We start from the raw sequence: 22,346 nt of genomic DNA, 5'->3' as shown, positions 1-22,346 counted from the left end.
TCTCTGTCTTCTCAAATTAGTTACTGAGTAGTGGTCTCTCACAATCTGAGGTTTATCACAGGCTCCTTCTCGCCAAAGTGTTTTTTTTTTAAGTGTTTGAAGTCACAGATATGTTTCGCCTGCCCTGATTCAATATTCTTCATGAGACATTCCCCTCTGCTGGAAACTCAACCTCAACATATCTAAAATTAAACTTCTTATTCAACCCACTCAGTCCCATTCTCGACTTTTTCACTTCTGCCAAAAACCATCTTTCCAGTTATCAAGGTTTAAGTTCTTGAAAGTTAACTTTGATTCTTCCTTCGCTATTCCACGGAGTCATTTGAATCCTGTTCGTTTTTCCTTTTTATTCCCACTGGATTCATAGATTCAATCCAAATCCTTATTTCTATGCTGGCACCAACAAGTTTCCAAAAAACACAAAACAAAAACCAATCTTTCAGATTTCAATTCAGTCAACACAGAAATACCAGATTAACCATCAAAATTTTCACCTGTTACCCATCACAGCTTGACTATCACACTTCTGGGCACCCCTCCCTAACAAATCTAGCCCCTTTCCAACTACTATTTCTCCTTCATTTCCTGATTCAACCTCTTCAATTTTACTTAAGCTGTTCTTATAACTTAACTCACAAGACTTATCTGTCTCAATACTTCTGTTCATATGATTTTTCAACTTGGAATATTTTTCATGCACTAATCTAAGTATCACTCAATCCTCACAGGCAAGTTCACATCCCATGTCTTCCAAGAAATCTTCTCTAATCTCCCTAGTAACTGCTGATCTCTCCTCCTGCTCAAGTCTTAGAGCACTTACTATTTCTATTACTCATCTTGATCTAGTAGTTACCATTTTACAACGTCTTCTTGTTATGACCCACTTTATGAATTACCTCCTCCATAAAACCTGCCCTGAACTTTTGATCTTCCCCAACAAATATGCTCCTCCTCCAGTCCTTTCCATCTCAATAAATGGCACATCCATCTACTCAGTTGCTCAAGCCAGGAAACTGGATGTCATCCTTTCCTTAGAGCTCCATCCACTCTTCCAATCACATTTCCAAATTCTGCTCATTCTTTCCCTGAAATTGATATCTATTCTGCCCATGTTGCTTTACCTCCCTTTGGGATCACTGAAGGCCAACCCACAATCATCTCTCCCTTTAGAGCCTTCTAAAGTAGTCTCCCCATTTCTGCTCTTGCCTCTTTTCTAATCTTTCTCCAGATTACTCTAGAGTGATCTTTTAAATCTGTAAAAGCTTTCACTGGTTTCCCACAGTATTCAGAATCCACTCCAAAATCTCTCCTAAGACCAGTAAGATCCTGCAAACTCTTGGCTCCTGTCTTCTCCAACTTCATCTCACCCTCTCCCTAGTTCACTGCTCTCTTGCCATACTGGCCTTTCAGCTGTAACTAGCCAAGGTTTTTCCTGATGCCTCTACTTGAGCAGCAGGAACAGATCCATACTCATTTTCCAGGTCTCAGGCAGTAAGTATCCCTTACTCCCTGATTCTGTTAGTTTAAAAGTTTATCTTCTACCTCTAAATCTTGGCCACATTCTCTCATAGCACTTTGTTTTTACTTATGTCATTTATCACGTTCTGACACCACATATCTATCTACTCGTTTAACGTCTGTCTGCCCTACTCGACTGCAAGCCCACGAAGACAAGGACTGTCAGTTTGACTCTCCACTATGAACCCACTATGTAGGTTTATGTCTGGCATGCAGATGCTCCATAAATATGCTGGGTGAATCTTGCTCCCGTACATATTCTTATTACTGCACTTATCACACTCTTCTGTAATTGTCTGTTTACATGGCTTCCCTACCAAACAGGAAGCTCTCTTGAAGGCTTTGTATTCCTAGGACACAGCAGAGTTCAGTTCAGAGTTCAGTAATAAATTGAATTATTCAACTAAACTGTAAGCCTGTCAAGAGCAAGCACCATGTTTTGTTTATATTTTTGTCATTTACCATGATTACACATATTAGGCATTCATCATGATGCCCTCAGCTTGGTAGAAAACCTCAATTTCACTTCATCCACATGGGCACAGCAAAAACAATTTAAATGCCCATTTTGCTTCTATGAGAAGTCCTTGTCATGTATTTTAGGCTAGCAAGTACTCCTGATTTGTGGGAGCAAACAAATGGGAGACCAGGGAATTTAAATGAGGACAGCTGAACACTTTTCTATTAGAACAAAGAGCAGACTAACAAAGATTCTTACTTCAGCTTTTCTTACTATGTCAAATAATCCTCCTAACATGTGTAACATCTGATATAGTGTATAATGTGGGCAAACACTCAGGAGCCAATGGGAAGGGACAACTGAAAGTACTTTTGGATTAATGATTGGCAGATAAACCCGCCTTGGGGAGCAGTTAGAAATAGTCATTAGAGGTGGAATACGATTTCAAGTGTTCTTGGCAATCAGAGCTGAGAGAGATCATGAACCTGACAGACCACAGACCACACATAAAGCCTTGGGCTGGTGGAAATGGGGGTGGGGACGTGGATAAAAACATCATATCACAGCATGTTATTCACAGGCTTAGGATGATTATAAATGCCATATGTGGTTCCCATTCTTTTGAATCCTCTGAAATACCTTACTTACCTGTTAGATCCATCTCTGAAGGTTGACTATAACCCTAAATTCCCAAAGTCTGGGTTCATGCTTCCAGTTTGAGAAGGCAAGCACTCCCCTTCTCTCAATGAATCTTAACTCCACGTGCAACAAAACTACTAATTTGCCCTCAATTGCCTTCTGGGTAAAAATGTAGAAGAGGATATCACAAAGGGGAAAAGAACCAAAAGAGTGGTGGAAGTAGGGACAGAGAAGGTGATAATTCTTTAAAACGAAAAGGCAAAAGCTTTTTTCCTTTCTCCAAAAGACCAGCAGTATGGCAGACTGCTGTTCTTCTGGAGACAAAAACAAAACAAAAAGCCCTTTAGGGTGACTTTAGGACCCAAACAAAGAACTCCCCAGAACAAAACGGCTCCTGCTGCTGGCCCCAACATGCTTCTCAAAAGAACCAGCTAACTAAAGAGTGGTGCAGTGTGAGGATTCAGAGTGCCGCAAGGACGAAGCCTGCTGAACGAGATGCTTGACCTCAGAGAAGTGGGTTAGAAGCAAGCTTCTGTAGCATAATTAGGTTCACAATATCATCCCATGGCACCAGAGGTGTTCTACTGGAGACCAAATGCCATTGTACCCTCAGGTACCAGGTCACCAGAGGCTAAAAAGAAACTAAACAATGGTTAAATAAATTTCAGCAGTGGAGTCCACAAACTGAAGGCAGGTGACAAACACTACTAAAATTCTGTTGCAAATTCCTCATCTATTCAGCAGGGGGAAGAAAAAGCCAAATGCTCCTTGCCTCAAGAGAAATACAGTCATATCATTTGGAAACATTTGAGAGGTAAGGGAGGGATGGGTGAAGGGAAAAACCATGGCTCAGATGGCAAGTGACGTGCTTCTGGCAGAACTGCTTCTCTTCCTGGGGACTAAAGGGGTTTGCAGAGCACTAGGCATTTGAGAGCCTAAAGAGTAAGAACTGATAGATTATCTTGGAAGACTGATGAACTTTGAGCTTCTCTTCAGCTAGAGACTGAAACCTCAAGCTCACGATGGTGTTCTTTAGCCTTGGCTGTACAGAAAGTCAGGGAGGAAGGTCTCTGTCCTTTTCTTCATCAGCATCTCCTTTCTGATCACTGGAGTATTTTCCTTGGGAGGGCCAGCCTTTTTTTGCTCCTGAAAAAAGTCCTTCATCAGTTCTTCGTACTTCTGTTCTGTTACAGATACTGTCCACAAATATCATTATCTAAATGGCTGGCTGCTGTGTGATGTTGATTCCCCACCACGACGGCTCCATGCTACTGCCAGAAATGGAGACAACAGACTTGTGCAGAATTTTGCCATTAGGCGCAGGTAGGATATGGGGTGCAATGAGATATCAGACCTCACAGATCCAAATTTTCTAAGTGCCCATGCTTCTCCCTAGGAAGCACGCTGACGATTTTCTCAGGCACAAATACAGCTTTTCTGTTGGTGGAGGTGGCACTTGCTGAGAACTGACGGCTCTTCTTTAAGTTTTAGTGCAGAGGTAATCACAGCCTGGAATCCTTAATTGTGAGGCCCACCTAGAGCTAGGGCTGTCTCATATCCAAGGAACAAGCAGTTATCAAAGGAATTAACACTGTGGATATGTAGAAATCATCTCTGGCCACGTTAAGAAACTTGTCTATAGCTAGGTTATTTCTGATGAACCAATCCCTGATGACTTTCACCGAAGAGGCACCAGGCCTAACATCCTTCACAAATACATGGGGAAAATTCTCTGCAGAGCTTTCGATGCAGACAAGGCAATTCTATTTGCTCTTCTTTAGGTCATGCAGCAAGGATCAGGAAATACAGAGTCTCACTTGCAGGCCACGTCTGTATAGGGTTATGCTCCAGGACCTGAGCTGCCAAGGTATTGAGCTGAAGATAGGAACTGAGAACATCTGATATACAACCAGAATAATGGTCCAGTCTTTGAAGAAGGTAAGGACTAACGTGCAGTGCCAATGCTAGACGACTTGCATGGTAACTACACAGTGTACTCAAAGGAGTCCAACGAAGTGGTCCAAAGGTCAAATGATGAGAATTCAGGCTGAAATGTGATCTATAGCAGGGATCCCTGATGCAGAGTTCTTTGCTTGGCTGGGCCAATATTGTCAGAATTACACACTGACAGCTGGAGTCATTAGGGAGGCATATTACTGAACAGAGAGCAATGCCAGCAGAACCGTCACTTACAGAGACATTTGAAGAGGTGATAATCCTGTGAAAATTCCCAAAGATACCTAGGTGTTTTGATACTCAAGGTTAAAGTCCAGCAAAACAAGGTGTTACAAAGGTCTTGCCAGCATGCTTAAAAACAATTTTCTTATTAAAAGTAGCAACACTGAAGACACAGAGGTACAACTTAAGGGAAAAATTTGCTATAGGTACACTGGTTTTTTCCTGTGAACAATGCACTCCCTATGGCTTGGGCAAATAAAATGATTAGGGTTGCCAATGCAGGCAGTTTGGTTGTTGTCAAAATACTGGTACATCTGGAATTACCTCAAGGCTTTGACTGGAAGTATGCACCCAAAGAGAGTGATATTCAGTGTTCACTCTCAGAGAAATAATTAGTCCCTTCCAGGCTAACCACTCACCCATCTTGCTTACTTATTGCATTTTATTTCTGCCCTACCAGTATATCTTAAGAGAGAATGCATGATCATGGCAACGATCTAAATGTTAGTGTTCTCTTTTGAACACAATGTTCAATTTATCTGGCTTTAAGGTTCTTAAATTTTTATTTTTAAAGGTAAAAAACTAAGACTCTTTGCCTAGGTTTTAGATGGGGCTCAGAACAGATTTTATTAAATGTGAACATCCCTCTTCCCTGAACCTTATTAAGCATGACTGTATGAAACTTCATCAAGTAAATAACATGCTGAGGAACCCAGTTAGGGACATATCACCAAGGGGAAGACTGATTCTTAACGGAATTTGAATTAGCCTAGCTGTCCCTCATACTGATTGTAAATAAATCAGGAAGCCACTGCCCCATCCATATCCCCAACAACCTCATTTTAGAATTTACTTCTGAAGAAGGTGATATTTTAAAAGATATATAAAAGTGACTTTATATATTTATATTTATATATCTGGTAAGGAGAACATTTTAAAAGGCCCCCGCCAATGTTGTTTGAATGCTTTTCTTTGGGGAGGCTATTAAAAAAAAAGCATAAAGCTATTTCTTTTATTACAGATGAAATTATGGAGTTGCATTTTAGGTTGGGATGAAGTTAATCTTTTTAATTTAATGCCTGGCAATGCCTACATTGGATTCCAACCAAGGGAGTCAGTTATTTCCCCTACATTGCCAATGTTTGTTGAACACCTACAATCAATTGGAAATGTTAAAAGCATTTGGTTAAGTATCATTAATGGGATGACATAAAATATTCTTCTCAATCCATAGCACAAACAGGAACTACTTTTTATTCTGCAATGTGCCCTGTCTCTTTTTTTTGCCTAAGGAAACACAGACAACATTACCCAGAGATCATAAGCATCTTGAGGACAACAGAGACGGGGGAGGATTTTACTAGTGGAGTCAGTGTCTCTATAGTTACCAATTCCACACTCCTCTGGTAAGCTACCTTGTTCAGAAGCACACACATTAGAGCTCCTTGGAAACTGGATACACACTATATCTCCTTTCAAGCCATTTGGTGACCACAGCTTCCAACGGGAGCTCCATATTTCTGGCCATTAGACGTAAACTCTTAGCCACCTGTATTCTATGTTTACTGGGGCAACGAGGAGCAACACAGATGGGACTGCCCAACATCTGCAGCGTGGTTAGATGCAACATAACGGAAGAAGACATTATATGGAACTGTTGAAGTTCTAGAGGATTCATTTATGTTCTTCAGGATACTCAGACATACACACAAAATCAATCAATATAGCATTTACCTGCAAGCTGCAGGCATTCCTTACAGGGTTAAGGAGAACAGACAGAGTACAAATATATATGCTCACTTCTGCAGTGAAGTCAATGGATGGCCAGGGCATCCACCTGACAGCTGTAGTGTAGCTGAAGTTGTGGTGTCAGATTCAACTCCTCTGTGTAGGCAGAGTGCTCAAAAAATCCAACTGACATCAGCAGTATTATTTTCCCCCAAGGATCTGCTTGAACTCTGCAAAGTTGATGTGTGTTCAAAGTTGATGTGTGTTATCTATTGATCGTGGGTTAGAAAATACTCTTCACCTCCAAGTAGGGGTATATACACCAAACATACAGCAGTCATTCTTTCCAATAAGTAGGTAACAAAATATAGATGTTTTTGTCCCAAAGCAGGACAGCTGTATGTTATGTGTAAGTGCTCAGTTAGTTGGGTACATCCCCAGGTGATCTGTGGAGCTACGAGTACAGACTAGAATTCATTGTACTCAGCAGTGTTCAGTTCACTGTAGGAAATGCAGTTTACAGCGGTACTTTAGCTATGTAGTTTACTGTGGAAAATTGGCATTTTTACTTAGGGGCAAAGGCAAAATCCATACTGAGTATCTGCTTGGGCCCTGAAGAGACACCAGATATGAAATATATCACATCGGTCTGGGTTTCACACAAAACTGCACACACTGCATCCACTTGTGTGCTGTTATGGGGCGGACACTTTGGATACAATATACTCATCTTTGGTGTAAATGGTAACATTAATAAGGCTCTTCTTTGAGAGAAGAGGCCAATTTAACGCATATCTTGAGGGTACACATCAGGACTATCTCTTTTGTATACACTGGAAGGAAGAATATATTGGGGAAATGTCTTTTATTTCCAGGAAAGCTAAGAAAAAGGGAGACTTTAGAGAGGTGGAGTGTTTTTGCCCTTTTTATTTCCCCTCAATAGGTAACCCAAGCATGCGAGCAAACAGGGGATCTGCAGCACAGGCACAGCAGCAATCTCTCAAGCAGCACTTCCCGTAAACCTGGGTTAACATCTGGACCGGCAGCCATTTGGAATGAAGAGTCGAATCTCTGCTGCCCGCTGCAGTGCAGCATGGCACACACCAACGACCCTGGGGCACTCCTCCTGCTGTGGAGGCTCCCACTGACACGTGAGCTGGGGACAGACAGAGGTTTATCCTCTTCCAATCGCCTGCAACTCATGCTGCAAGCTGAACTTGCTGGGTTTGCCACCGAAAACACAAAGCTTCCTCTGCATCTCCTGATGTATGTTTAAAAAAAGCAGCAAGGCCCTTCACACAAGGTTCATGTTCTTAATTGTTTGCTTGAGCGTTTCTGATTTGTTGGGGGGAAGAAAAGACCCTTGATGTGCGAAGTTGGGCTTAACTCCCCAGAGCCCAACTCTCCCAAGGTAACTCACTGCTTCAGGGTACTTTACCTTCGTGTGGGACTGGGTCTTGATGGAGCCGTATTCATATTTCTTCTTTCCGCTGCCTTATTAATATCTGAAAAGAATAATCAACCCATCTGTTCAATGCTACGGAATAAAAACAAGATCATCAGCACATTTCAAATGAAAGCAACAACAAAAAAAACTACAATGACAAGCAGATGGTGTAAGAAAATCCATTCAGCAGATACACTGTCACTTGGACAATTTTTATTAAGTTACAGCAGTATAGTGTCATGGCTTGGTAAGGAATGTCCTTCAGTTTTCTAGCTAACACCTAATTTGTGTAAAACTGATTATATCAATGCTTTAACACTCTGCCAAGCCCTAAACCTAACACCTGCCCCCTCCAAAAGGGGGAAACTAAATCCTTGGAGAGCCAGCTGAAAGATTCTTTTTTGAGGGGAAGAGAGAAGGATAAAGATAAGAAGAGAGAGAGTTTAAAAAAGAAAAAGAGCAAAGGCAAATAATCCCATTTTATGTTACAAAGAATAGCTGGACTCTGTTGTCTTAAAACTTCCAATATTCCATGAGGCAGGGCCTCCTTCTGTGCCTTGTGTTGTATTCCATTGGATAGAATCTTCCAGAATGAGACATAGGAAAGAAATTAATTTTTTTTCTAAACAAAGTATATGATATGTTAACATCTATAACCCTCATATATAGGTACCTAAGAATAAGAATAGGCATTTGGTAGAAGGGTTAGGTAATAAAACACTCCTCATAACAAGTTTCCATTAGAGAAGGCTGGTATACACAACTAGATAAGGGAGAACAGTGGAATCACATACACTTATAGAAAAGCCAATTTGTGCAGTTAAAACCTGCTTGCTAAAAACAAAACAAACTCGCTTTGCAAAAATTGAAGTGAATAATAAAAACACTATGTATAAGTAAGAATTGATGAAGTATCTAAAGAAATGTACCAATCTATGCCCAAAGATAACACTTGACAATTTTTATGACTTAAAGATAAATAAATGCATTAAAAATTTCATACATTAGTTGAATGAAGAAATAAAACTGCTTCCTGATGCAGTGTAGTTTTGTTCCCATTGTTCCATATTAAGCAATTAATAGTGTATCTAATGACATTAAATGGTATTAAGCACTCACATAATTAAGTGCTTTGAAACAGTAATTATGTATTTTAAAAATTCCAACCAGACTCCTATCATGTGAAAGACCACAGTAATAACAGAAAAGCTTAACAGGTCTGGTATAGACTTTACCCTGCTATGTTGTCAACTTTTGAGTTCAAGTGAGAATGATCTTCAATTCCATTTTAAGTCAGAAGTCCCTCTCTATTATGCCTAAGAGAAGACTGGCTTTTGACAAAAGTCAAAAGGTAACATAAATTTAAAAAGTTAGAGAAGTATATTCTACCTAAATTGCCTCTTACCTTTCCCTCTCTTTTTTTTTTGTGAGGAAGATTAGCCCTGAGCTAACATCCATGCCAATCCTCCTCTGTTGCTGAGGAAGACCGGCTCTGAGCTAACATCCGTGCCGATCTTCCTCCACTGTATGTGGGATGCTGCCACAGCATGGCCTGACAAGCAGCGTGTCAGTACGCATCCAGGCTCCAAACCCGGGCTGCCAGCAGTGGAGTGCGTGCACTTAACCGCTACTCCACGGGGCCGGCCCAATCCCTCTCTTTTTACAAAATCAGAAAATATTTTTTATATAGGACTTGGCCAGTAATATCTGACCATGGCTTTGGTACAGCACGTGGCACTTTCACAATTTATAATTCTTAAAGTTCACTAACATCTGAATTACATATTATATAATGATAGTCCTTATAGGGACTATCTAGTTCTTTTATATGCAACTGTGGAGAACATCAGTTCAGGTTAGAAGGGCCTACTGACTTAGTCTGCTCACTGCTTTCTAATACACAGTGACTACGATTCAGGAAGAAATGCAATGTCTTTGATTATTTAAGTATTTTCAAAGTATCTTTGGAATACACTGGGGATGGTGGTGGTGCAAAGATTTATTTTAAATAAGTACCCTATCTCCCAGCAGGATTCCATATATTAATACATGGTCATGTGAATAAAGAAAACTCATCTCAACATTGACTTGACCTGGCAAACATTTAGGTCAGAGTAAAGACTATATGGTACTACTTTAATTGGTAAGTTTCTATTAATGCTATATAATTTTCCCTCATCATATGAAAAGGATTATTTACATTGTATGATTATATCCAGTTCTGTGAGTGCCTACATATAGGACTGGGGAGACCAAAGTAGTCATGTATTATATACCTTTGGGGCAAAACTGGTTCCAGTTAGAATGAAGAAGATAAATATCTTACTTTGAAGTTGTTGAAATTTTTTTGCAATTATTTGAAAGATTATTTAAAAATTCAAGATATCTTCAAACCATTTTGATTGTAATTTGCCTCCTAGTATCTATTTGCATTGAGTAGTCCAAAGCAATTATATTTGGATGGTGTGACTTAACGTTTCTTCTGCAAAAAGAACTGTCAGATCATTTTCTTAATTTGGGGGGTAGCAAACTTTTAGTGTGGTATGTCAAGTGTTTGTTTATTTGCCCCATTTAAGAGTTCCTCAAATATCCATCTTGGTGAGATTCAGAAATTGTGTGTCTGTGTGAGGAAGATTAGCCCTGAGCTAACATCTGTTGCCAATCCTCTTTTTTCTAAGCAAGATTGGCCCTGGGCTAACATCCGTGCCCATCTTCCTCTACTTTATATGTGGGATTCCTGCCACAGCATGGCTTGATAAGCGGGGCATAGGTCCGTGCCCGAGATCTGAACCTGCGAACCCCGGGCTGCCGAAACGGAGTCCGAGAACTTAACCACTACACCACGGGGTAGGCCTCAGAGACCTGGAAATTTTTGATAGTCTCAGTGCTATCCAAGAGGACTGCTCATGTTAGGGTAGGATTGGAGGGGTTTTCAGTGAGAGTTATGAAAACAAAACTATCACCACCACCAATCCCCATATACAAAAAATCCTAACATACGTGCACACAGAACTTTTGAAAAACCTATGAGTTTAGAAACACAGGAAGAAGAGAGAAGCTACCAAAAGCACAAACAACTTCAGGGAGCTAATCACAGTATAGCAAAGATTTAAAGAGTCAAGGTAAAAAACTTTGCCCCATCCCAATTTTTTGTCACACAATTTGAAAACCCATCAATTGTTGTTTGGAGGTCCACCTGAACAAGTTTCTCTTTGAAAATGCAAATACTGGGACCGGTAAACGGAGCTTTTGTATTAATTAGTTGAATCAGATTTTCTTCCTAACTCCTTACAAAGATATATAATCCACACCAAGGAAAGAGAAATAATGTTAATGTAAAGGAAAAGGGAAAAAAAGATGGAAAGACAATTTGGGGACCTTTCTAGACATTACGTAGGGAACCAAAATTGGAGAGAATTTAATGAAAAAGAGGGCAGTGGCAACTTAGGAGTCTCCAAGGAGAGGTGGAATGCCTCCTCTGCATAGAAAAGATAAGAAATGGTTCTTCTTTCTCCTCCTGTTATATTTTATCCTGGTCAAATGCCTTAAGACGAAAAGTCAGTCAGTCTCTTAGTGTCTCTTCCACCTCAGCTTGGTGGGTACTTTAATTACATTAGCAATGTGAATGCCATTCAATATCACCATCACCACCTCGTGCTTAACCTTGGCCTGAATATCTATAATTTCCAACTGGTCTTCTGAAAACAGTTAAAAGCACTTCTCAGGAAAGGATTTTCAGACCAAAAAATTGCACCAACTGAAGAGATTGGCATAAAAGGAAAAAAACCAGAAAAAAAAATCCAGAAAACATGATGTTACGCAGGAAGTGGCAGAGCTGTTGTAAATCACAAAACAACGGGGTTAAGGACTCCCAAAGAAAGACACAATGCTTAATCTACAATTTTACTTTAGACTAATATGTCAGACAGAGTTTACACAATGATCCTGGGATAATGCTATAAATAAAAATGCATGTTTCATTCATTGTACCAAGAACTGAGTTGCTCTATTTTTTAATTGTACCATCATAAAACAACTCTTTTCACCTTAAAATCAATTTTTATACTTCACGGGCTATCGCAATAAAAAATAAGGAGAATTACTCTAAACAAGTGCAGTATGAACCACAGCACTTAGTGACAGGCCCACCACTGGCTGCTGAAAGAATCCAGAAACCTATACAATTTCAGTAAGTGATTACAAATGAAATAAAACTCCCCAAAAGGCTTATCTGAAAATCAACTAACAATCAGGAATTACTAATTGGAAACAAATGATGATAAAGATAATGCCCCTTGGAAATCACACTGATGAGACAGCAGATATCAATATACAACTCTCCAAACTGGGAGGGGAAAGGACAGGACTTCTCACTTAAACCATATTTATGAAGATGACTTTGATGGTATACTGTAACTCAGGGATATTTTAACGAGTTACACTGTAATGAGTCAGGGGTAAGAGAATGCTCTGCTTGCTGTTTCTTTTTTTTTTTTTTTTTGTGAGGAAGATCAGCCCTGAGCTAACATCCATGCTAATCCTCCTCTTTTTGCTGAGGAAGACCGGCTCTGAGCTAACATCTATTGCCAATTCTCCTCCTTTTTTTTCTTTTCCCCAAAGCCCCAGTAGATAGTTGTATGTCATAGCTGCACCTCCTTCTAGTTGCTGTATGTGGGACGCAGTCTCAGCATGGCCGGAGAAGCAGTGCGTCGGGGTGCGCCCGGGGTTCTGAACCTGGGCCGCCAATAGCCGAGTGCGCGCACTTAACCGCTAAGCCACAGGGCCAGCCCCATCTGCTTGCTGTTTCTAAATCAACCTTTTAAGCTCACTTTGAAAACTATGCATTCCCTCATATTTGATTATCTCCTTCATTCTCTAATTAAAATAATTATTATATCTTTAACTGTATTCAAATATTATTCCTGGGAACAGGAATGGGGGAAACAATGAAAACCCACATTTACAGAATGCTTACTCTATCCCAGAGCCTGTACTAAGAACATTATGTGCATTATCTCATTCAATCCTTTCTACAACTCTTGGAGTTAAGTACTATTATGATCTCTATTTTGTGAATGAGGAAATTTGAAGTTTAGAGAAATTAGGTGACTTATCTGAGGTCACAAGATGATCAAGAGGCAGGGCTAGAACTCAAACCCAGGTCTGTCTGACGCCAAAGTGCTTAAACAGTATGCTCTGCTGCCTCCATAACAGGGAGCTGAAAGACATGGTTTCCACTTGGAACACTCTTGCTAGGACCCCCCAATCAAATGCTGATGGAACCCGGAAAAGCCTCAGTCTATGTTAGTCACCCCAATGTTTAAGTGCCCCAAACACTCAATAGAGTAGGACCTAGCTATTAGTGACCATTTCAATTTCTATCACCTCAAACTACAGTGTTTCTGGCTTATGCTACTGACATTCTCTTCACCTCAACTCTTCAGACACAAATTCTCCATCAACATTTAATGTCTTGCCCTTTTTACTTCTTTTGAGGAAAAAGCACTTGGCTTGGATCAGCAAATCCGAGTTTTAGACCTACTTTGGGGGGGAATTTAGTCAAGTCACTTGAATTCTCTGAACCTGATAAAACGGATATTCTGTGTTAGTTATGTTGATTCAAAGAAGAATATCAGCTAAAAGAAAAAACACCTATTTGGATTCACAAGGGTTGAGCTAATCTAGACTAGTAAAAAAGTCTCAGCTACAAAAAATTTAAAATACAAGTTTATTCAAGATGGTAAAATTTCAACTAAACTGTACAAGTAGAGATCCTTAGAGACCTAAATTAATAAATATGAAAAGGATAGTTTATAATCAATACACCAAATGCTTCTGTGTCTACTATGTGTCGCACTCTGTACTAGGCCTTAGACATATGGAAATAACAAGGCTAAAGTCTGTGCCTTAAAGGAGTTCACTGTTTAATAAAAGAGAGAGCCACATGTACACAGATCATCACAATATAATCTAAAGTGGGATTATGGCAGAGATAATGAAGGCCTAACTTTGTGTATGTGTGTGGCAGGGGAGAGGAATAAGACAGACAGGAGACTGGGAAGAACGGGGGGCAGACGGAAGGTGGAGGAAGCAGGGAAGTTCTAAAAATAACATTTAAACTGAGTCTTGAAGGATGAGTAGGAGTTTACCAGAAAAGAAGTCATTCCAGCACATGTAAAAGTAAAGGAATGGTGTGAAAGACATAATAAGTTAGAAATACTATAGGAAGTTTAGTGTAGGGAATGGGGGGATAAGAGGAGGAAAAGAGAGAGGAATTATAGATGCAAGCCAGAGTTAGACTAGATAAAAAAAAAACTTTGCTATGGAAAAGGAAGAAATTGGTCCTAAGAGGGCCTGTAGGAGGCTATGAAATGAATTACCACAGAGTTTCAGTGAAGCCAAATTAATGAAGGCATACTGCCTTCATAGGCAAAGCATATTTAAACCTAAGACATTCAAAATATTGCCCATTTTAGAAATGCTCTTCAAGGATCACTAGTTTGATACCGAAGGAAACAGATGGAAGAAAAATATTTAAGAGGTTATGATTTTACCTTTAACAAAGGGATATAAAATGAACTGATGGCCAGAGGAGTCAGTAATTAATAGCCAACAATCTACTAGTTCAATTCACTGTTCAGGAAGAAACAGACAACAAACCATCCTTCCTTACTTTTTTTTTCTAATATCTTTCTAAAAAAATTTGTAGTACAAAACATGTAACATACAATGTATATAATCTTAACCATTTTTAAGTGCACAGTTCAGTAATGTTAAGTATATTTCACACTGTTGTGCAACAGATCTCCAGAACTTTTTCATCTTGCAAAACTAAAACTCTATACCCATTAAATAACTCCCCATTCCCCCTCCCCATTTATAGATACATATTTTTTTCATTCTCCAAAACATTTCTTTAATGAAGATATATCAGCACCACCTGAGAATATGGTTAAAAATCAGACTCCCAGGTTCAGTCTCAAACTTAGAATCTGAGGATGAAGCCTAGGAATCTGTATTTTAACAAGTTTCTCAGGTGATTCTCAGCAGGTATTTGGGAACCACTATTCTATTATCTATTTATCCCTTTAGCTTATACATAACATACACGTAGGTCCTCCATTTAGAAACCTCTCTAAACTCCTATGTTCAAGGGGAAATAACTCATAATCTGTTACAAAGAAAGTGTCATGACAACGGCTAAAATGTGTAAAAAAAATAATCCCTGAAAACAGTACAGAAAGCATAATCACATGGCTACCTCCAAAGGAAATGGAATCATCAACCCAAGTTTCCATAGTGCTAAAGGTAATAATAATAATATCCAAGCATAAGGTCAGTGCCCCCTCTCCAAGGAGGACTATGCAGTCTATCACTTCTCCTCAATTTCAGGTGATTGTTTAAAAAGAATTCTGAAAATTTAGGCTTCTTTTTCGAATTACCTAGTTATAAAATGGCAGGAAAAACATTAACCACTGAGCTTGCCACTTTCTGATAGCATGTTATCCACTTCTTTGGCTAATAAAGGGCAAACTGTCAACTAAAGTTCTCTCAAAATTTTGCAAACTAGAGCTGTCAGTATTGTTCTGCTGGCAGGGGCTAGATTACCTGTTTCTTTTGAGGCATTTTGTTTTCATATCTAAATGCAACTCTTTGCAAAAAGAGAAAAATGGCCACACCGACAATTTCACATCCATACCACTAAAAGCAAAGTGGAGCATAGCTAAAGTTAATAAGCAGACCATGGAATCTTGGTAGGTTTGCTTTCTTTGTTCTCAAGAAGGTGAAAGCATCCTGGTGATGTGAATGGAAGGAATTAAAATATTGAGAACTCCACAGATATTCTAACTATTCCCACTACCTCCAGCTCAAGCTATAAAGCCCCAAACACTTTATAGTTAAATTAAGGTCTTGCTTAAAATGAATCCATTAATGTAAACCCAACCATAAACCCAAGTTGTCAATTCCTATTAGTAATCTGGGATATGAATAGTTTAGTACTAGAATTTGCTTCAACCTTCTATTTCTAGTGAAAACTCATTTTCTAAAGTCCTAAATCAAGGGTCCTCAAAACTTTTTTTTTTTTGATGAGGAAGATTGGCCCTGAGCTAACAACTGTGCCCATCTTCCTCTATTTTGTATGTAGGATGCTGCCACAGCATGGCTTGATGAGCAGTGTGTACGTCCACACCCAGGATCCGAACCCGCAAACCCTGGGCCTCCAAAGTGGAGCGTGCAAACTTAACCAATATGCCACCGGCTGGCCCCAAAGGGTCCTCAGAACTTTAATGTACATAAAAACTGCAGGGGTGGTTTCTGAAAAGGCAGATTCTCTAGCCCCCACCTCCAGAGACCAGTTAGTTGGGAGTGGGGGGTGGGGAGCTGCACTCAAGGATCTATATTTCCAACCAGCTGGTCTAGTGACTCTGATGCTGTCCTAATGTAAGCTTCCCAAAGGCTGCAAAAGGTTCAGTTATATGTTTATAATCCTAAACTTTAAAACTGAATGAAAATCATGTTTTTCCTATTTTTCTCCTTTTGGATATCAAAAATAATTTCTGAAGAGAGATTAAAAACAAACTTGTATCATCTCTGATCCTAAATACATGTTATTACTATCTCAATCTCCAATTGCATAATTAAGTATACTCATTTAAATCCAAATTACTTATAATTCAAAGTTCTCCAAAACTTGCCCACTAGCTGTAGGATCAACCTAATCTTCAGTAATTCAATCATTCCAGATCCAAACCAGGGGACCACTCAAGGTATTTTACAGAGCTAAAGTTGTACAACACTTTGCTTTATAACTGTTCTCCAATGCAACTTAAGTTGCCCTGATCCTTGCCTAAAGTCACCAGTCTTTATATAGGTCAACAATAATGTTGTTTTGAACATGAAATAAAAGAAAAAGAGCCTTATGGTTTGGAAAAGTTCTGATTCTTTGAGGGGAATTATTTTCTAAACACACAAGCATTTGGTCCAGTTGACCTACTATCTCTTATTTTTTTAGTGATAGGATAAAGAATGAAAATGACCATCCCTATAAATATTCATATCTGGTGGCAATAAAACCACCATTTAAAAAGCAGCAGGCATGCTGGTATTATATATTTAGCTGTCAGTATACTTCATATTTCCCTAATGTGCTGTTGCTTCCGACAGTGGCCTTACCCTGATCCTTTCATTAATGCCTCTCATTAATGAGAGTAACATAGAGGGTAATTTTGTTGGTTAATGCCCTGTTAACTTCTTGATAGTATACTTTAACTCTGCCTAAGACGAACAGTCTATAGACAAATATGTATGCTGTGCCAAATCTTTTGGCACAAAAAAGCTGCCTGAGCTTTAAAAGCTCTTGTCTCAAAGACACATGGTAATTACTAGTAAACCACAAGGTACAGAGAGGAACAAGAGTGCAGCAGAAAGAGTGATCAGTTTTGGGTAACACTAGTACCTCAAGTTGTTCATGGGAGGACAGTGACAGAAACGCATCATGGTATCTTCCTGTCTCGGACATCTACATCGCACATGTTTAGCATGTTAAAGCCTCTGAGAAATTCTGGAGTAAGGACACCCATTTACCTCAACATTTCCCAATTTTTGCTTGACCATGAAATCTTTTATCTTCAATAACAGCTTGAATATGTTCCACTAAATATGTGATTTGGGCAAGAAATCTAACCTCTCGAGCCATTGTTACCTCACATGCAAACAAGATATAATAATAATACTGGTCTATCTACCTCACAAGATGATTAGCAGGAGCAAATGAGTTGGTATTTGTAAAGCTGCTTTGTAACCCGTGTGGACTGCCGGTTGTTTATCATCATCCCTAAGAGCAATAGTGAGTATAGGAAGAGATGTTTCATTCTTCAAGTAGGGAATCAAAAACAAAGAAACAATGTAAACTAAAGGGAATAAAATATCAAATAGATTTCCTCCAAAGGTTTTCATTTTTAAAAGCACAAATGAATTCCAATAATTCCCACAGTAGTAACAAGCGGTACAAAGGCAGTGCCATCTACAGGCCACAGAGACAGAACGCTTGCAATGGTTATTTAAAATGAAGTTTCAAACCATCAGGCACTCTTTCTCATCAGACTTCTATCGCCTTTCCAAAAGATGTTTATTCTTAGCATTTGAGCACTGGTAGATGAGGTTCCATATGCTGAAGTTCAGAAAGTGACTTGAGTAAAAAGAAATTCTCATTTCTTCTCTACACAGGACCGTAGCTTAGAAATGTGAAGAAAATCACCTTTGCCTTATGTAAGTTCTACATTGTGCTCATTCAAAAGTAACCCCAAGGAATATGGATTTTCTTCTACATAGGCTTTGAGGAAAAAACTCTTGAATGGCTTGAGCTAACTTTTCTGAGTTTCCTTTCGATGAATTAAAGTAAATCTGCTCCCTCACACACAAACAGAACTTATGAATAGACTACCAACAGAACAGACTGTTAACTTATAAGTTTATCTGTCAACGCCTCCTCTAAACCTGTGGTGTTCACAGGCACGCGACATGGAGCAACCTGCACCTAAATTCCTTCCACTGGGCCTTGCAATATGGTTTCTCCAGTACATTGTATAAGGAAAATCACTGCTTCCATGTTTTAGGTGAAAAGACTGTCAGAGTTTTCAAAGAATATGTGGAAGGTGACAGACGAGCTACAAGAAAGGCAAAGAAACCAGAATGAAGAAAGAAACTGTTAACAGCCAAGTGATCTCCAATACCCACAATGCAAAGCTTGGGCTTTACTGGTTCGAAAACGTCCACACGAAAGTTAGTTTTCACACTCAGACTGACTCATGCAGAAAACATTAAACCTAGAGTTGTCAAAAACCAAAACTGCTCCATCGGCGTTGGCAGAATCATCTCTTTTAAACTGCGGGGTGGCTACCACAAGGCTGCAGGGAAACCGAGGAGGCACACCAGGTGCGCTTGAGCAGACAGACAGTTCCTGCAGTTCCCTGAGACTACCACTTGCACGTCAATAACGAGAACACTTTACAACGACACAACTTATATTATTAATTACCATCCCCGAAGACCCTGGGGCATTTCATGGAATCTGCTATGCCTCAGGGACGGGGCAACCTCTGTGCACAGAGCTAAAGCCAGAAGACCACAGTGAACCCCATACTCATGGGGCAGCGTTTCCCAAAGCGTGGAACGCACAATAATTTCAGGAGGAACGAGGACGCGCGGTTTATTTTAATTGATAGGTATTTATTTTTTTTATGAGTATTAGAAAAATAACTGGCTTTCCATTATACGGTTTGTGGTTTACGTTTCCACCTTAAACAAACATATTTAAGAAAAAAAGAGTCAGTTTAAAGAAAAAAATTAACATTTGGTAAATGGCAGTACAGATGGTACACGGACGTAAAGGTGCAACGCGAGAGACTCAAATTTGGGGAACGCCGTGCTAAAAAAACGCCCCAGGCGGGATGTCTGGGCGCGGGAAGCGCCCTGGGTCCGGAGACGGGAGAGCCAGCAGGTTGGGGCGCTGTCTCCGTCGCCAGTTTCCGGAGTAACCTCGGGCACGGCTCCTTCTCCCGTTCTCCGGGCCCGGGGTCGCGTTATAAACGGGTGGGGGAGTCACATGACGAGGAGACGTCTCGAGGATGCTGTCAAGGGGCCGCGAGGGGACGGCGCTCGGTTCGCGCACGGCGCCGCACGCCCGGGAGGCGGGCCGCCTCAGCCCGGGTTCGAATCCCGACTGCGCCACCGACTCGCTGAGGACCCGCGGGCGAGCGACGTCACCGTTTCGAGAAGGGGGAGCGGGGTGTGCAGCCCCACCCTACAAGAAGGCTATCCCCGGCGGTGCGCGCACAGACAGGCGGCCGCAGCGCCCGAGCCCATCACCGGCCGCCCCGGCTGGCCGCGCCTGGGCCGGACGGGCGCCAGCGGAGGCCGCGCCCCGCACCGGGCATGCGCAGCCCCGCGCGCACCCGGAGACGAGCCGAGGCCGCGGCCGCGCGTCCAGCGGGCCCTCCCGCCTCAGCCTCCCCATCCGGCCCGGGCCCCTCAACCGCCTGCCCGTCAGCCCCGCGCCTCGGCGGACGGCCACCGCTTCCCGGCACTCACCGCTACCAGCGCGGCGGGCTCCCGGCCGCTCCTTCGCCTCAGGCCCGCCGCTGCCGCCTCCGCCTCAGCCCACCTGCCCGCCACAGGACAAAGGCGCCACCAACCGACCGGCGCGGGCACGAGGCAATGGCGGCCGGGGCGGGGAGTGGGGGGCAGAGGGCGCGCACGCAGCGGCAGGCGCGGCAATGTCGCAAGAGCGTGCGGGTTTACGGCAGGGCTGAGTTGGGGCGTCCATCTCCTTAGCAATGAGGGCGGGGAAGCTGGTCTCGGGCGGCGGTTGAGAACGCGAGGGGTTGCCTAGTAACGGCGTCCCTGGCTGAGGATGCTTGCCAGGCCTGGTCCCTGCACCCCAAAGAGCTTCGCCTTTCTTCTCATTTTCGGAGCGCCTTCCTTCCTCTTTAACTGTGGAAATAGATCATTGAAATCCTAAAATATTTTGATTTAGTCTTGCATAAAACTAAAGAAAACCCAAAACACCTATCGATGTGTGTGTTGGAGAATAGTATATATATTCCTGTAACCTCAGGATCACAAGGAACAAAGAAAGCAAAGAGGTAGAGAAAATGTTTTATTCAAATTTATATTTAAATAGGCTGTGTACCCTATTAGTGTCGCTGACGAGAGACAAAAGGCTTCTGGTGATATAGGCACAGGTTCTTCTTGAGTTCTTTTTTCCTGGAATATTCATTCAATGTCAAAAATAAATTTCCCAGGATGTAACTGTTGACCGTGAAGCATGTAAAATGTTGTACGTATTGTTCGTTTAATCTACAGGATATATTTGTCACAAGGAATGGAATTTGCTCACGCAATTGTAAATACACTCTATTAATCACGGTTATCGCTATAGGAATCAGGTAGGCTCTTTTATTAGTTAGGAAATGCCTCCGATCCCATGGGGTCTAGTTTTTCTCCTTGTGAGTAGTGCATGCCAAGTAAAAATGGTGGCTGTGGAATTTGAGCACCATGGGAAGTCAGATTTCTTTGACACACACTCATATGCTCACTCCTTCACTCATTTACTCACCGAATGTTTATTATATACCTACGAGGTGGCTGTCTGGTTTTTTATACACCTACTTGCTAGGCACCATCATGAACAAGTGTAGACCCATCTCTGCTATCTTGGAGATTACTGTCTAGTGGAGAGAACTGGGCGAATAATCACACTTGAGTGTGTAATTGCAAACAGGTAAATACTTGAGGAAAGAAACAGGGATGCACTCTCCGGTCTTGTTTTTTCCTTGGGAATAGGGCAGGATATGTTCAATGCTTCTGAGCAAATACACTTGGCCTTCAGATCCTTATCATAATTCATCATGGCACCTGGGAAAATGGAAGCTGGGTGGTTTTTCCTGTCTCTGCTGAGAGCTCCTGGAGGCCAATAGGGAATTCTACTCCCAGAGATTTTTCCTTTACTTTTTCCCAGGTTGTTCATTCACTCTAGGTGAGAAGTCTCAGGATTTTGTAGATTCACCTGCTTTCCCGTTATGCTTTTGTGGGGCAGGTTAAGAACCACACTTGGCTCAGTTCAGAATCTTCTGTTTCTTTCCTTGGTTACCTTTTTTTGATGCTTAGGCCATAAAGTTGTACCCTTTCATTGTTTGGTTGAATTGATTAATTCTCTTAATTAATTTTTTGGTATCTTTTAACTTAATTTTATTATTATTATTTTTTGGTTAGATATACAAGGACAGAGATTCTGTGACCAAACTTTATCTTGCTATCTTTACTCACTCAGAAGTTTCACGTTATCTCATTTACTCTTCACAACAACCCCATGAGATAGATACTATATAATTTAAACTTTAAAAATTCCTTAACATTTCAAACACGTTAAAGTACATAAAATAATATAGCACATACCTTTCTACTCACCACTAAGACTCTCCTCCCATCTTCTTCCCCTTCTTTCCCAGAGATAATCACTCTCCTGATATACATTCCCGTGTATATTTTGTACCTTTATTATAAAGGTACATATATATATGCCCAATCTGAATATTATTGTTTAATGTGTTTGGATATATTTTATGTATCCTTTTACAACTTTCCTTTATTTTTTTTAACTGTACTAGATTTTCAAGTTTTAACTGTGTTAAAACATATAGTAAGTTTAGTGGTTCTCAAAGTGTGGTCCCTACACCAGCAAGTAGCATCAGGAACACTGAGAACTTGTTAGAAATGCAAAATTTCAGCCCCACCCGAGACCCATTGAATCAGAAACTCTAAGGGTAGGACCCAGCAATTTGTCCTTTACCAAACCCTCCTGGTGATTCTGATGCA

The 22,346-nt window shown here is 40.9% G+C and overlaps 1 protein-coding gene across 2 annotated transcripts in view; it reads right to left on the bottom strand.

Annotated features, from left to right (window-relative positions):
- The window catches only part of NCOA5 (nuclear receptor coactivator 5), a 29,961-nt gene extending 9,754 nt beyond the window's left edge, over positions 1–20,207 (bottom strand). For both annotated transcript variants that reach the window (XM_004430315.3, XM_014787406.2), the window contains exons 1-2: positions 20,061–20,207; positions 7,962–8,028 (exon numbers count right to left, since the gene is read on the bottom strand). In XM_004430315.3, coding sequence (XP_004430372.2) covers positions 7,962–7,999 — 38 coding nt within the window. In that variant the 5' untranslated portion in view covers positions 8,000–8,028; positions 20,061–20,207. The remainder of the gene's footprint in view (positions 1–7,961; positions 8,029–20,060) is intronic.
- Between the last annotated feature and the right edge of the window lie 2,139 nt (positions 20,208–22,346).

This window comes from Ceratotherium simum, chromosome 21 (genome assembly GCF_057802395.1).
Source record: "Ceratotherium simum simum isolate JZ-2026a chromosome 21, ASM5780239v1, whole genome shotgun sequence".
Lineage (NCBI taxonomy): Eukaryota > Metazoa > Chordata > Mammalia > Perissodactyla > Rhinocerotidae > Ceratotherium > Ceratotherium simum.
The sequence above is the reverse complement of the archived record's forward strand: the minus strand, read 5'-3'. Positions and strand labels throughout refer to the sequence as shown.